At 34.8% G+C, this 17,468-nt stretch overlaps 1 protein-coding gene across 1 annotated transcript; it reads right to left on the bottom strand.

The window, feature by feature from the left end:
* Positions 1-99: 99 nt before the first annotated feature.
* LOC124361124 (probable cytochrome P450 6d4) lies at positions 100-16,937 on the bottom strand. Its single transcript, XM_046815159.1, has 5 exons — positions 16,631-16,937; positions 15,792-16,013; positions 4,618-4,863; positions 497-792; positions 100-108 (listed from the first exon to the last, which is right to left on the bottom strand). Exons 1-5 carry the CDS (start codon positions 16,788-16,790, stop codon positions 100-102), a joined length of 933 nt encoding a protein of 310 aa, XP_046671115.1. The 5' UTR covers positions 16,791-16,937.
* Between the last annotated feature and the right edge of the window lie 531 nt (positions 16,938-17,468).

Genomic DNA, 17,468 nt, shown 5'->3' with positions numbered 1-17,468 from the left:
ATGTTTAATTAATTAGGTTAAGGTACAGTTAAATAAAAAAAAAAATTATTAATGTCAGAAATCAAATTAAAAAGCAAAAACCAAATTGAGTAATATGCTTTAACCCTCCTAGTGATGGATATGTTTATTATGAATGATAGGTGCATTTGGAGTGTTTCGCTGAGGTTTTCTTAAAAATTAATAAACATTATTAATTTTATTGAAAATACAACATATTATATACCAAAATATTCATAAGAACATAAAGAACGATTTTAAAATAAATAAAACTACTTACCTTTGTACATATCCCTTAAAACTTGCTCACAAATTAAAAACCTGTTTTTTGAAAAAAAATTTTTTTACCACAAAAACCACATAGTATGAAACTCACTAAACAAAGATTTGAAGATAGCCAATTTTTTCTAAATTTCATGAAGATAAATAATATATACAGTTTTAGCACAATATTTTACTTGAAAAAAACTGTTATGATGGAAATATATACACTATGTACATGGAAGAAACCGTTGCGTTCACTCCGAGGCACTACTACTATCATGCTTTCTCTTCTCCCCTTGATACTTAGGTCTCCAAAAATGATCCAATTTATGGAAACACTCTCTATGAACACCAGAATTGCATCCTGGACACCAGAATCGTGATCTTCCCCTTTTTTTTGTGTGGCCACATACAATACATAGCCGCTCTTGCTTCCTGGTAAGCGTTGGAGGGAATGGCCTGCGCCAGGATCTCCTGCAGGACCAGCAACAGGTTGCTCATCTTTACTGACCAGGCTCTCTACCACCACCACTAGGAAGTTATACCTAGACATAGGCTTGTCAGTGTTTTTGCTGTATAATACATAAGCATTATACAATGCAATGTCGACTAAATTAAAGAAAATTTTCTTCCAGTATTTGTTTGTCTGCCTGTTATCTGAGTTATGATAAATGGCCTTATCACTTACATCAACACCTCCCATAAACTGATTATATTTGTGGATAAGGAGTGGTTTCTTACCTTCCAGACCTTTTTTACTTTTCACTATTTTATCTTCAGCATGGCATGCTGTTGTGAGGACCATCACAGGCTTCCGGGAAACAGTTTGACGATAACTTACTAACAACAAAGCTCCTTGTCTAAAGTACTGTATATACTTTCTCTGGCACCTAAAACTGCTTGCTTTACAGCTTCTGGCAAATGTTGAGACCTCTTGTTGATTGTTCCAGTGAGAAATGTATTCCTTTGTTGTAAATTTTTTGCCAGAGGTATTTTAGTATAAAAATTGTCCGTAAACAAATGATAGCCCTTATCAAGTAGATTGCTTTTTTGTAAAACTTCCATAACCACTTTCTCAGTAAATGGAACACCATCCTTATCCCATACAGCCAAATAATCTTTCCCACTATATAATTCAATATGATAAACATAATTTGTCCCACTATCACAAACTTCAAATTTCTTGATTCCAAATTGTTTGTGTTTTTTTTGTTTCTCATATATTGAATGAAGGGGCACCTATTTTTCGTTCCAATCAATGATTCATCAATACAAATTTCCTGGTTTGGTGTGAAAAATTTCTTGAATGAATTATTCAGGTGGTCTAAGAATGGTCTAACTTTTTGCCATGGGTCATAGCCTGGTTCGCCTTTTTGAATTTGTCGAGCCGATGTCAAGTGGAAGAAAGAATTTATAAGTTGGAATTAATTTACAGAGAAATATTTAGAAAACCATGGTGTGTTTTGGGATTCCCTTTGGTCCCTGGGTGGGGGGGGGGGGGGGTGGGGGGGGGGGGGGGTGGGGGGGGGGGGGGGTGGGGGGGGGGGGGGGTGGGGGGGGGGGGGGGTGGGGGGGGGGGGGGGACTGATAGGTATAGATGTTTGTGTTTGTCTTGTTTTAATACAGTCCCTGGGGCTTTTGATTCATTTTTTTTTGTTTCCATTCTTTTCTCTTCATATTAATTTTCAGTTTGTAGCAGTAGCAAATTTTAATAAACTGCCTTTATTACGGCTTTTTGAATTTATGATGTTGCCTCAGTTTCTATTATTCATATGTTGCACCTCAGGATGTTTTCTTTATACTAACAAATTTTACCAGACGTGCTTCTTATGTCACTTTTAAATTTGAATGATTTTGACTAAATTATTTCTATGGTTACAACACTGTCTAATTGTTCATTTGGAAATGACTTAGATATCGGCATGAATACTGTTTATTTGTTAAATTTCTACCCTTAGTAAGACCCGTAGGAACAACTTCATTTACATTAATTATGGAATAATAAAAAATATTAGATTTAGTTCCTTTAAACCAAATTTACAGCTACTCTTAGATGAGAGCGTTAACTCATAGCTCATAACACATTTCTCATGAGTAAAAATATTTTTTTTTTAATGATAATTATTGTGATAGACTATTAAGAAATATTGAAGTAAATAATTAATTCAAAAGTTTTGGATATATATTACATTAAATAATTATTACCGCAATAAAATAAAATAATTTCCAGAGGGCATTCTCTCTTCAAAACATATTAAAATACAGCTACTTTTGCACGAAAAATGTTAGTTCACTTTTTAAATACTTGTATTATTAATGGGTCTCACATATCTTCTTCAATTCTATTCTTTGACTACTAAAGCAACATCACATACATTAGGCGACGAGGTTTCTCGTCGACCAGCAATCTGATTGCTAGCGAAAAAAGAGTCCGAATATCGCTCAATGTATGGGGCCGTTTCGGTCAGATTTTCAACGATCTGGAGTTCACTCGGCGATCTCGAGATCCCACTCTATTCCTAGGCGACTGATTGCCGAGTGTATGGTGCCAACCGACCATCATGAGCGATGTCTGAGCTCCGCGCATGCGCAATACGGTCTCAGAATAGCTAGAAGGCGATCTTTGCGTTCGTCTGCATTGAGTGAGTTTCTTAATGAGGGGCTACTCCAAACTAAGAAGGTGATGAAGATTTCTTTCAAACATTCTCAGATAGTTCTTGAAGTTTTCCTGTCGTAATGTTCTTAGAAAATGTAATGTCACTAAACTCATTCCTGTTCTCAAGCAAATCTTTACACCAAAATCGTGAATCGTGTTTCACCACCTTAAAGTTTAAGACTACTATGAAATTAATCTAACGCTAAATAAACGTTACTTCATAATAATTGAGTTGTTATACATCCAGTTAAGAAACTTATTCTTTTTATTTCTGTTCTTAGATTATAAGTTTTTTGTACTTTTTGCAAGTTCTTAGAACTATACCGGTATTCACTAATCAGGTTGCTACAATTTGGTTTATCTATTATAATTCTGCAGGTACATAGAATGCTTATAAATCTACTTCATAATTGAACGGAAATTTTCTATAGATACTCCAATAATATACATGTATATTTTCAAAAAATCCATAATATACGAGTAAAATCTGTCACAGTAGAATAACTATTAACATAACTGTAATTTAGTGTGTTTGATTTCTAAGTGGAAAAACTTGTCAAACGTATAGATCAGGATGGTTCGGCACCTCCTGGGCCCTTTCTTTATCCTTCCATTCATGACGCCACCTTCAAAGAGGCTCTCCAGAAATCTTAACTAGAATGCTGATACCAGAACATTGTGTATCTTGGCAAAGCAAATCAACGTAAGGTGTCCACGCATGAAATGCACCTACTATTGGAACACTCATATAATATGAGGTTAATCTATTTATTAGGAGGACCAGGAAAGATTATTCCTACAATGTCAGATTCACTAACCTTAGGTACTCTTTATTCTGGATAGCTGTTTAGAGTGAAAGGTCAAGGTTTCCACCCATAAGAACAATGTTAAAGCTCAAACCCTTTTTCGCACTTGTTTTTCATCTTAACTTTATAAGATATGTCTCCCTTTTAAATCTTTTTAAATTTGTAACAGCCACATGTTCATTAGTATGCCCTTCACAGTGTATTCTTTTTCACCTGTTTTGAAAGTCATTTTCAACCTTTTGGACGTAGGTATTATCTGGATTTTCAGTTTAGAAGGACTTAAAGTCTATAAAATTCCAATTTTTTTTTTTACCAAAGAAAATTTGCTTACTACACCAAAACTTTTTTCAACAGTAGGCCTAATTATTGTAATCAAGTCCCATTAGTATGTAATTTCCATTGAGAAAGATCGCTGGCAAGTGATAAGAACTTTCCACGAGTCCAGATCTTTTCATCATTCTCTATTTACTGTTAAAAGTCAGTCCGCAATGTGGTTAACCAAATAAAAAATCTAATCAGATCTAACTTTGATAAATCCATTGTTAGCTTATCAATATTGATCTTATGGTTTAATCAAATTCATCAAACCTATGTTTCATATTTGGGTAAGTAATTTGCTAAAGTTTAATAATGTTATTAAATAGAAAACTAAATTTCTTTTAAGAATAGTAAGAACTCTCCATAATTCCATTTATATTTTATATATATATCATATATATATATATATATATATATATATATTACATATAGTGTTTTATATCTATAATGTTGAAAATTTATCACGTAAATTAATATAGTATCAAATAAATTGCAATAATGTGATACACCACAGTAATAATAGTTCAACTTCTCTAAAATGTTCATACATGTGGGGGGGGGGGGTTTACTACTCACCAATACAAATACGAGGTCCATCTCCAAAAGGCATGTACTTTGAACTGGGTTTATGATTGTTCCCAGCGAACCGTTCAGGGGTGAACACCTCGGGGTCGGGATAGTAATCAGGATCCATGTGTATCCCCGCAACAGGGATGGCCACCTTCATGCCCTTCTCGAGGACTATATCAGAGTCTGGTATACGGTACGGGATTGTGCACTCTCTGTTATTTAGCGGAATGATGGGATATAGTCTCATAGTTTCTGTCGGACAATATCAACTGTCTTAGTAATAAATTATGAACAGCATATATTTCTGTAAAACATGTATGATGCATTTATTATATTACATAAATTTATCCACTATATGACATGTAATATATACATTAACTCACAAGACCATGTCACTGGTGGTTGGTAGGGCTGGCCCTATCTTTTAACACGCTATCAATGAATAAATTAACACGCTCCGTAGTTTAAATTAATTTTAAACTGTATTTTTGTATTTTTTGATAACTGTGTTAACATTTTAATTTCAGTTATCTCTTTCTGAATAACCTTGTTTATTACTTACGTTTTTAAATTGATTCTGGATGCTTGATAACTTTGCAAGTAAAATATAAATAAGTAATAACCAAACTAACACTCCATCTAGACGTAACAGGTCTTTGACGTAACTACGGAGCGCCGCGCTTTATGAACAAGTATTGTATCGATTATATCAAGCAGTGATAGTAACTAAAACGGTAGAGAGAATACTCTTCAAGTGGACTTTCCCGGAAATGAAAGGAAGATTACATGTGTTATCTATTTGCCGTACTGCAGTACAGTGATTTTAAATAAAACACTTTTTAAATAAATTATTTGTTAAATAACTATCTAAATTTGATTATAGTTTAGGATCTGTTATAAACATATTTTGTTAATATCGATGTTTTGTAATTTGCTATATCATCTAAATTCTATTTGCTGTTATCGTGATTAAATGTTATTCTATTTGTTATATTTATCTCTATAAATTTATTTTAATAAGATGTTCAAAAGTGAAAAGACATATACTGTAAAACCTTGTAAGTTATAGTCTTCAAAAAATATCAAATACAGGCAGCAAAGGACTCTGAAAACTGGAGAGGTACCTTGGCGCTGCCTTGGAAATAGTTTGGTGCCTCAATTAAAATGCCGATGAAAATATTACAAGAGTGACTGTTTGTAATAGCAAACACAGCGATAAGTACCCTGTTACGACGCGCTATGTCTGGTCGCCGCCGCTTCCAAACACAAGAGCTGTGTCAAAGCTACCAGTGTTAACACACTTCATCAACCGTGCCGCCCGGACACGACACTCCTACTCGTGGCTTACCGACTACACCCGTCTCAACGTCTGTAACTGACACTCCACCTGTACTCGATAAACCGTCTACACCTTGTGCAGGGCCTGGCTATTCCACTCCTGGCCAGGCATCCGTGCTGACCGTCACCCCGGGTATTTCACCCACAACATCTGACCACCTGGTAGAGGAGATTTTTTAACTTTAAAAAATATAGAGCGCCTCAAAAACCAGTATCAATAATTGTGGAACTATACAGTCGAATCCGACACTCGTTTGCTCCAGTTCACCGACGAGACCTTAACGGTGAACAACTCGCTTCGCGTCAACCGGATCGTCCGCGCTTTCACGACGGTAGACTGCGGGATTCAGTGCGATCTACCACTCGGCCCACCGGTGGATTCAGGGCTTGCCACGGTGGAGTTTGGTGGACAGTGTGACTGAAAAACTTGTGTATGCACGGTATCATGGTGGTAAAAATTTAAAATAAAGAAACCACCATATCCTGAACATTTTAAAAACAAATCGTCACTGTTATCACTAAACAGAATTAATAGTCTCACTATCCACAAATCTACAGAAAATTTTACCTAAAGTCAAAACCACAGAAAGAAGTAAGAGAAGGCATGAAATAACAAAATAGACATTCTATTAAAACATCCATTTCCAACACTGATATAAAAATCATCAGAAGCGATAGCCACACCATATCAAGAGACTTGTGCGGGAATTGACCGACTCTGCGAACTCGATTGGCGGTGTGTGCATGCCCGACTGCTAGACATAATCAAACTGAACCAGTCATCCCCTGGATCTGGACCAGGTTCAGCGGTGCTGATTGCCGGCATAAATCATTTGACAGTCCGTGCGCAGAACAATATATACCGCTACCCTATAGTTCGTCGTTGTCACCCTGCCGCACCGCTATGATCTGGACCAAGAAAATCCTGTCCACGATGAGACAGTCCTCGTAAATATTTACATCAAGGAACTGGCTGACCGATATAGTGCCAAAGTGTTAAACTTGGAGGGGATCTGTCAAAAGTTCTTCACGAGGCATGGTGAACATCTGACGATGAGGGGGGGTAAGCGGCTATTAGCTGGGATGATTGTTAGCTGAGTGTTGTATCGATGATAACTCTCAAAACAGCCAGTTAATCACACCTGTCGATTCAACAGTCACGTACCACCATTAGCCAGGAGGTAGCTGCTGTCGCCCCTCAACCATCACTCCAGAAGACTGCATCATGTTTCGTACGCTGAAGCTGTGAGGAAATCCCCTGTGCTGGACTGTGGTGAAAGGTTCGGATCTGCTGCTGCCGTGCCACAGGAACTTACCGAGGATAATGCTGCTTCAGTTTCACCCGGAGTCGAGAGTCTTGCTGGTGCCTCAGAAGCTTCCAATAATCCAACGGCAACTATACAACCGACTGACTCGCAATCGACTTTCTAGAGAGCCCACTTTTCGGTAAAGGACTGAGGTAGCCAGCTCAAATCGATACAAAAAAAACATATACAACAATGATTCATTACGACTGCTTCATCAAAATGCCCATTAGCAACTAACAAAATGGAAGAACTTATAGCTGAAGATCTGAAAGCAGATATTTTTGTTGTAACTGAGAACGGTTTCAACAGCAAAAATATTGGTCTGTGCAAAATTCAAAATTATACCAACAACAAACAAACGCAAACGCAAACGCATACTGCAGGCTAAGGGAGTGTTGATGCGATTTTCTTAAACAGAAATGTATGATCACAAATTTTTGCAGTCAAAGACACGTCTGAAAAACATTTTGAAGCAATCGGGGTCAAATTTGAAACAAACAAATCAAAGTTAGTCGCCGTATGAATGCAAAGATCTCCAGGAGGAATTTAATTTAGCAACTTTAATAACGTACCTGGGTAAACAAAAAATTACATTCTGATTGGTGATTTTAATGTTTGATGCATTAAACAATAATCACACATTCACTAAGCGTTTTATCGATTTGCTAAGGTCATTTTATCTTGAACTGTTACTGAAATTTCCAACGAGAGTACCTAACTGATAACATATAATCGGCTAATATCTCTAATATCAAAGTATATGTGGTCAATACAACAATCTCTGATCACTATGGCCAAGGCCATTATCTGAGGTAAACTAGTCAAAAAAGAACCAAAATTTTCAAAAACAATAATAACAAATTGTTTGCACCTGTTGCTGGTGGGCAAGATCCTCGTTCATCAATTCCACTAGAAACCCCCAGGCATAGTCGAAGACTAGCAACCTCTTAGTCGCTGGCTCCTATATTTGAAAAAGAGGCCAATCAAATAATTCAACAACTTCCAAACAAAAAGTCATTATTTAACAATGACATTAGTTTGATGTCAATGTGGCTCATAAAAATGCTCAAAGCATATAGTGAAGCCACTGACCAAATTATTTGATCTGTCTTTTCAAATAGGAGTCTCCCTCTCTCCTAAAATTTGCAAAAGTGCATCTAATTTATAAGAAAGAAAATCCCAATTCAATAAATAACTATCGGCATGTCTCTATTTTGTCAGTATTGAACAAAATATTTGAAAAACTCTTTTTGTGGAGAATGCTAAAGTTTTTGAACAAACACAACCAGCTTTCAGAAGACCAATTTGGTTTCAAAAAGAGAAAATCGGTAATTGTCATTGTAGTGAATCTTGTCGATATGGTTGTATAGAGAATTTAAGATCATAATCACACATTAAGTGTGTTTCTTGACCTTATTAAAGCATTTGACTGTGTTGACCATAAAACACTGCTTGAAAAATTAGAATCCCACGGCATTCGAGGCGTACTTTTATGGATTAGTTCATTTCTAAACCATAGAACACAGTTTGTCTGAATTTGGAATCAAATTTCAAAACCTACTGCACTGAGCTATGGAATCCCCCAGGGATCAATATCGAGTCCAATTCTTTTCCTGATAAATGTTAATGACATTGAATCATCACTACTGCAAGGAAAGCTTGTACAGTATGCAGATGGCATGACTCTTTATATTAGAGGAAGCATAAAACAAACTTTGGAATTACAGGCCTCTGTTGACCTTAACAATCGTATTTAACATTTCAATAGCCTCAATCTTCAAATAAACTCATCAATATCAAATGTCCTGAACTTTTCAATTAAAACTGAAAGTGGTCCTCTGTATTGGTTGCAGAATCATTATTGAAGGAAGTATTGTCTTCAATGTTTCGTGTAGTATACCTTTATCGAAGGTTAATATCAAAAAAATCACATTGATCATGTATGTACCACATTATCCTCAGTAGTTTATGTCTTATGATCTTTGCCAAAATATTGCCCGAGACAGGTACTGATTACGGCGTACTACGGCTCAATTTATTCCCACCTTTCGTATGGAATCGTATTTTGGAGAGCCTGTGAAGACCATTGTATGAGAGTTTTCAAATTACAAAAAATGCAGTTCGCATTAACGCTAATTTGAACTTCAGAGTCATGAATGACAGCGTTTAAATACTTGCAACAGTAGACTTTACCATTTCTCTACTTATTATTAACAACCTTATATTGCTTGACTAAATGTTCCTTAACTTGAGGACGAGACACACATGAATTTGAGACAAGAGGCAGAAATAACTACCGTTCAGGAATGCACAGAACGGTGGGTGGTTTATGAACATTTGCGTTCACAGGCAGATGTGTATTTTATAAACATATTGTCAAATTAAAAATGACTCAACGCCCAGGGTTTTAAAAAACTCTTATCAAACTCTGTCTGGCGTCAAACGCTTTTTATAGTGTTGATGAGTTTCTGGAATTTAACTTGGAGACCACGCAATGGAAAAACTTATTCCAGCGCTGGAAGTGGGTTTAATTGGTATGGAATGAATGCAATGTGAATGTTTGAGTGTTGTAAGTTTGAATGTGGCATGGTTAAAAAGGTTATATATGTAAACATTGATGTTTGCTATGCAGTATATATCGTTGACTGCAATTTATATATATATATATATATATATATATATATATATATATATATATATATATATATATATATATTAATTGCCAATACCAGATTTCCTACCAGCTTCACACCATGTTAACAGAAATATATGAACCAATATCCAAAGTGGATTGTTATAAAACTATAAATCATAGAATTTGGAATATATAAGAAAGTCGACCCCCCCCCCCCAAACCTAAATAACGAACAGGGAGGTTAGAATGTTTAAATTTAATATAAACTCCCATCTCATGTTTAATACCCTCTTCAGAGGCCTATTAAAAATGGTGCCTGTCAAAATTTTAATTTTAAAAAATAAGCTAAAAATACATTTTAAGAATTTGATAGGAAACAGAGGGAGGAATGTTTTTTTTTTCAAAAATGTTTGTCTCCTGAGTTAATAATAAAGTATTTCAACATATTTAACTAAAATCTTCTTTGAGATATCATATTGAAGGTATCAGAAAAGGGAAATGCAGAGTGACTGAATTCCTTCCTGTGGCAAAATACACATTTTATATTGTAAAATTTAAATCATACATACTTAAAAAATAGATAAAATTTAATTATATAGTCAAAGCTCGAAAATATGCACCATGAGCATTAATAAAACTATAGTAATATTAGCTTTTTAAAGGACTAAAAGAAAATTACTAAAAGTCATAAATAAGAGTCCTCCAGACTCATTCCACCAAGTAAATAAACAAGTTGGTCCGCAGTTGTGGATCAAGGGGAGAGGTAGGGAGAGGAGATTTTGAAACAGAATTTTTTTTCACTCTTATACTTTTGTTACAAAACAAAACTTATCTAAACTTTGAATACAAATGATTTCTTTCCAAGAATTTTATTTTCGGTTGTATCGAAATGCAAATTTACCTCTCACAGAAATGATAATGATAACTTAAAACTCAGGTGGCCTCTCCAAAAAGTGGTGCTATATCCGTCCTTTGTCAGTCGTCATAAATGAATCTGAGTTACTAACATTTAAACTGTTAAACCCATACATCCTTACGCCATTATTTAAGTTTAGATTAAATTATGAAATATGTTCTTCTTTCAAGGTATGATTTTAATACATCGTTTCTTTTGTAAAGTACGATTTAATACGAATTATTTTGCAAAGTATTTACTTTTAGAATACTTAAACATTGAGATGATGTTTTAGTTTAAAAAAATGTAAATAAATCATGATAAATGTGTAAACAGTGTTTGAATGCATTTTAAATTCTCTTGATTCAAGATCAAAATTAGATGCATGAAAGTTTTGATTTTTAACAGGTTCTTATAGTACAAAATTTTAGATTGCTGGTAGTATAAGTTAAGGTTAAGGCCCCGGGTCCGGGCATGAGACACTTTAAAAAAAAGCATTGAAACATATAATTAAATTCAAATTACAAATATATCCTTTTTCAAATCAAAATACCTTCAAGATTAAACTACCCTATATTCTACTCCACTGTAATTATTTAAAGCTTAAAACTTAACCCTAATATTAACATATATTGGTTTTAGTTAGTAAAAAACTGTTAGTGGTACGTAGTTGCGTGTGTCGTGCGTATAGAGGCAAGGCGCAATATTAAGACGCCGCCACCCCCTCCCCCTGCAGTAAGCCAGTCGCCACTCAGACCAAACCGCCATTACTGTGTTGTACTTATCAGTTATCTTTTTGCTCTAAAGATAGGCGCATCGCTTTCTTTCTGTACTACCATGACCACTCTTAGTCAGGCCACCTGTCATCTTCGTTAGACACGGATTGAATGCCGTAATTTTGTCTCATGCAATTGAGATTAATATAATTCTGACTGGTTTCCTACTAATTTATTAACAATATCTTAACCAAGCTTCCTATTAGTTTTTTACGGTGCTTTTGCTTCATGAATGATGTCTGTTATATGAACGTATTCGTTTATCAATCTCAATCAAGAATCAAGAAAAGGTCAAAGCAATACTCTTTACTAATAATAACACTAAGATTTATATCTAGAGGGGTAAAGATAAATCTTAAAAACGACGATGGGGTGAAATAAGGCTTATTCTTATACAACCAGAAATAGTAAAATAAAAAATTAAAAGTAAAAATATGTTATAGCTGGTTTGTATTGTTTCAGACAATTAAAACAAAGACAAATCGAAATTAACATGTTCAGCTATAATAACAAATCTGGGACATTAAAAAGAAAACTCCAAAACTAAAATTGGAAAAACTAGCTGAAGGTCATCATACTATAAAAAAACATCATGTAAAACATGAACAAGACGTTTCAGTCTCAAATATCAAAAGCTACAACAGCCTTAGATAGTCAAGCATCGTGCTCTTTTGATCAATCCATTTCAAAGGAAGACAAACAAAATGCTATGGATTATGAACATGAACAAATAGTTGAAGCAGAGAAAACAAAAATAGCGATGATCATGGTATGAGCCCAAATGACAGCAACACTTTCATTTTAAACGATCATAGCTCTTGGTCTGGAGTGGAGTAATTACTGATAAACTGAGACAGGAAATAACATCATCTCACACTGAGTTTTCTGCTTTTCAAACCAGATCAAAATCATTTCCTACCGATCTTACAGTACAATATTTTCATGAGACATTGCTTTATATGAAAACAGATAAAAACAAACCTAGTAAACAACTTCCACATGAATGTTTAATGTGGAGCGAATTAAAAAGCACTATTTATTGTTTACCGTGCAGCATGTTTCAATTAAACCAAAGTAAACTGGCGAAAGAAGGGATTTCCCCTCTAATAACACCCTTCAAAAGACTTTACAGGTTTTTCCTTATGCATGAAAAAAGCTCGAAGCATCAGAAACACTTCCTTGAATGGAAAACTCTTCAGACATCATTAAAAGGTCATGGTGTAGTCAGTAACGTCCAACAAGTGATCAAATGTGAAGCAACAAAATCGAAAGCCGTATTGCAAAGAATACTGGCTGGACACAACTTTATTCTTTAGTAGTAGAGGTTTAGTGTTTCAAGAGGAAAATATTCAAATCCGAAATGTGCACAATGGCAATGTTTTGGGAGTATTGGAAAAATATGACGAGGTAACCTGTGAACATCTAGCAAAAGTAAGGAAGAAACCAACTTATGAACAGGAATATGATAGGCCAAGTTCACTATTTGTCTTGGTACACTCAAAGTGAGTTTATTTTTCTATGTGGAGAAAAGATATTGAAAACCATTTTACAGTAAAGAGAATAGTCTGTTTTCTATGGAAACATAGGTGATGCGACCTCTGACATTTCACATCAAGGGCAGAATGTATTAATTCTTCACTATGTATCTAAAAATCCAGAGCAAAATTCGTTCGAAGTTTGTGAAAGGTTTATTGATTGAATTCATGAACTTCGGGAAAACTGAAGGGACAATAACCGATGAAATACTGTCCACATTGAAATCTCTTCAAATACCATTAACTTGTTGTCGTGCTCAGGGCTATGACAATGAGTCCAACATACATGGGTCACATAGTGGTGCTCAGCCAAGAATATTTGAGAAAACAAGTCATCTATTTTTTCCTGCTATGGAGCACATTATTTCAACAGAGTTGGTGTTAATGCTGCTAAAATAAATTCTGATGTTATGACATTTTTGGAAACAGTGAAAGTTTTTGTTCTTTATTCTCTAGCAGTCCTGACTTTAGGAATATTTTTAATACAACATGTACCGTTGTCTTTTCAAAGCCGTTCTGAAACTCGTTGGAGCGAAAGACTACAAGTTGTGTGCCCAATTGTGAAACACTATCGTTTAGTCCTGAAAGTGTTAGACATGCTCCTGGATGATAAAGTACCCACATGAACTCCATCAGCAAGAAATACTGTTTTAGGACTAAAAGTGTACTTTGGATCTTTCAATGGCCTCTTGATGTCATCATTTTGGCTCAAGATCTTGGTTTCAATTGATCAAAAAAAGTAATAATACAAAAGAAATGTATCTCCCTCAACGTCAAGATACAACTAATTAAAGATTTACTGAATGAGATGCAGGTCCTATGAGATTCATGGGAAACCACCCTCAATAGTTACAGAGGTAGTAGGCATTCCACCTAAGTTTGTTGTTAACAGGAACCCCGATGAAAAGACGCCTGAACTTGACCAACTTCAGATATAGGTATCCAATGCATTCAAATCTTCTGTTGTGGATTTCATTGTGGCTGATGATATATGCATTAAAAACCATATTTGTAAGTTGTGAACAAATATTTTAACTGTTTTCACCAGTTATTTCATGTATGGGCTTGGAAAATGAGGTACTTTAAGTAAAAACAAGCGTTCATGTATCCACTTAGATATATTCAGACAGCTTAGCTGAAGAAATTGTTCATAAGAAAACCGTTCAGAGTACAGTATTCCATCTGAGAAAGACCCAATGAAGCTTCTCAACTCCATCTACGAGAAAAATCATCCAACAATTTTTGTAAATCTGTGTACTGCAATAAGACTTTTTTATACAATTCAGTAACTGTGTCTACGGCTGAAAGATCACTTAGTAGATTGGGTAACTCCTTAAAACCTGGCATAGAAGTCCAACAAGCCAAAGTTGACTAAATAATTTAGCACTTCTGTCGATTAAGAATGAGTTGGCTATGACGATTGACTTTTCTGATGTGATTGACCTTTTTAGTCAGAAGGAAGCAAGAAAACCCATTATTCAATAGAGTTACTGTAATGTAACCCGTGTTTAATGGCACATGAACAGCAGTGACCGAGTGACCTATTGTAACTGAACTAAATATTTGTTTTAGTCTACTAGTGAATTATATAAGCGATAAACACATGAAACAGTATGTGGATAAAAATGAATCAATTAACCAGTAATAAATCACAAATAGTAACCATTTTGTATAGTTCTCAAGGGTCTATTTTGGGACCAGTCTGGTTTTTGTGTTACATTAAAGGATTGCCAACAATTTTCATGGGTATGGAAAACAAAATATATTCATACGTTGATATTCTAACCTTATTGCATCAAATAAATTATTAAATGAAATCAAAAGAATATCCAAGCAAAATGTAACATAAATTAAAAACTACTTCAGCGATAAGAAACTTTTACTTCATCCTGATAAAAACTATTTTATTTTACTCCAGACTCAACAAAACAAATCTAAACCAAATCATGCATTGAAATCGATGGTACCTATATAAATTACAAGTAGACCAGAATAAATATTTAGGTTTGATGTTAGATCAAAGTTTGACATGTGAAACTCAAATTCTAGCTCTTCAAAAAAAATCCTCTAGATTGTATGTCTAAAATGTATCTCTAATTATTGTACTACAGATACACTAAAATGGTACTTTTCTCATATTTATTCCCACTTTTCATTTGGTTCAGTTTTATATAGTTCGACTAGTAATAGAGATCTGCAATCTCTTATTGCAGAAGAGAGCTATTCGAATCATTTCAGGTCTAAAACCACAAGACGGTGTAAGAGATCTCTTTTCTAGTTTAAGTATTTTGACAATTTATGGCATATACATTATGGAAACCGTTCTGAAAATAACGTAAGCCAGTGATAGATTACTAAATCTATCATTCTATAGTTATTTAACAAGAAATCAGAACCAATTTCAAGCTCAAAATATTAATTTACAATTTATAAGAAAAAAACACTGATTGCAAGGGTATACATTTTTATAACAAATTTCCACAACATATATTAGGTATAAATATTGAAAAAGTTTTGTATTCTTTTGATGATTTTATATGATAGTTGAGTCATTGTTCATTTTGTTTATAGTAAAAAATTCAAGTAAAAAGTGTGATGTCATCATTAAATGTTTGTGTGTTTATTTATGTACAAATTTTGAATAAAGTATGATTTGATTTGACTCATATGAATACTGTGGACCTCAGTACAAACCTTGAATAACTTGGTCAAGATAGACAAGCTCCTTGAGTGCCTCATAGCTCCAACTGCCATGGTGTTTGGCAAGGACTGTGTCCACCTCGCAGATCACCTGCTGCTGGATCTCAGGGTCCCTGGCGATGTGATATAGGGCGAAGCTGATAGTGCCAGAGACCGATTCTGAACCTCCAATCAGGAATACTACCGCCTGAGCAGCAAACCCCTTGTCCGTGAAAACTGCATCAGTGCCCATAACTTAATGAGAAAAATATTTTTTTGTAAATATCTTTATGAGAACTATACTACAATACGTTTGTTTTGAATATATAGGCACAGTTAGTTTAGTTTTCCTAAACATATTGACCAGTATTTAGGAAAATCAATAGTGGCAAATTGAAACTAAGACTAACGATACCAACTATAGTATCACAGCTAAATACAAATATCAGTTGTGGTAGCTTTTACCTATTGCAAAATTTTAATACATTTTTTTTTCCTTAAAATTTATTTCGACATCCCTACATTCACACCTTGGTTGCACTGTTACCTGAAAAATAAATAGCAACTTTTTCTAAGCAGGCAAGATGGACGGACCAAATTTATCAAGATTTTATACAGTACTTGGGGAGGATTTATTGGGAAAGTGAATATCAGGTGTATGGCCTTCTGAACCCTAGAATTGCTTTTCTTTTAGTTATTCATAGAAAGACAGTATGCTATTAGTCCAATGAAATCAATAATTAACATAATTATTATTCTGAAAAATGTTGAGGTTGGTGTAAAGATCAAATTAGTCCATCGATTCTAACCTTTAAAAACAAAATGGATTAATCAAATTCTCAAACACTACATACATTTAAGGTCCGGCCTAGATGGCGAGGATGATTGTGAAACATACTTCATTTGATTGATGAGAACATCATCCTCATTAATGTCAGTCACAGCTGCTGTTTCACTGCTTTTTCCAGTTTCCTCTGCCTCTTGTAAAGGACATAAGAAGCTGGAAATAATCATTCCTCTTTATATTTCCAGACTTGCGGTGCTCTTTATTGGCTCTTATGATGTTGACAAAATACTCTTCAGCCCCTGGAGTGACAAAGCTCAATTTAAACAGCTTTAGTAGCTTCGGAGCAAAGTGAACAAAAATACCAAGCAACATCCCACGAACCCCACCAGACACAAATAGCGTTGACAGTCTTGATATAAATTCAGCATACTGAGGATTATCTTTGGAGAAGCTCAGACCAAAAGCAGTGCTGCCAATGACTTCAATAGAAAAACTGGTAGATAAACCTTTTGCTTCTACTGGTATGCCTATCTCAATGTCTTCCAACAGGTGTTCTCCGCATTTCACGAACTGTGGAAACATAAGTTTCAGCTTTCCTGAGGTAAATGTTGGAATCAATTTTGTTTCTAAGCTCCTTCCAACTTTCTCCTTGCATATGGAACAGATTTTTTGTCACTAATTCGTCTCCTTCTGGCACTCCAAAATTGCGATCTTGGAAATGCATAAAATCTTTCACCAATATGCGGTGTATCAGGTCTGGGTCTCTAACCAATAATGTTGGCACCTGGAACAAAGGAGTATTAAATATCATATTATAATAGTTTTTCCTATAATGATCTGCTTACCAATATTATTATTCAGTTGTGTAAATATTAGATGGGATGAGGGGGATAACCCCCCCCCCC

Source organism: Homalodisca vitripennis, chromosome 4 (assembly GCF_021130785.1).
Source record: "Homalodisca vitripennis isolate AUS2020 chromosome 4, UT_GWSS_2.1, whole genome shotgun sequence".
NCBI classification, from domain to species: Eukaryota; Metazoa; Arthropoda; class Insecta; order Hemiptera; family Cicadellidae; genus Homalodisca; species Homalodisca vitripennis.
The sequence above is the reverse complement of the archived record's forward strand: the minus strand, read 5'-3'. Positions and strand labels throughout refer to the sequence as shown.

Bases quoted from the DNA above. Each gene is read 5' to 3' on its own strand.
- LOC124361124 (XM_046815159.1), bottom strand. From the start codon at position 16,790: ATGATTATTTCCAGCTTCTTATGTCCTTTACAAGAGGCAGAGGAAACT. The intron at 16,014-16,630 runs GTATGTAGTGTT...GCACTGATGCAG, and splicing joins ATCTAGGCCGGACCTTAAAT to TTTTCACGGACAAGGGGTTT. The intron at 793-4,617 runs GTGAGTAGTAAA...ATAACTTCCTAG, and splicing joins TGGACCTCGTATTTGTATTG to TGGTGGTGGTAGAGAGCCTG.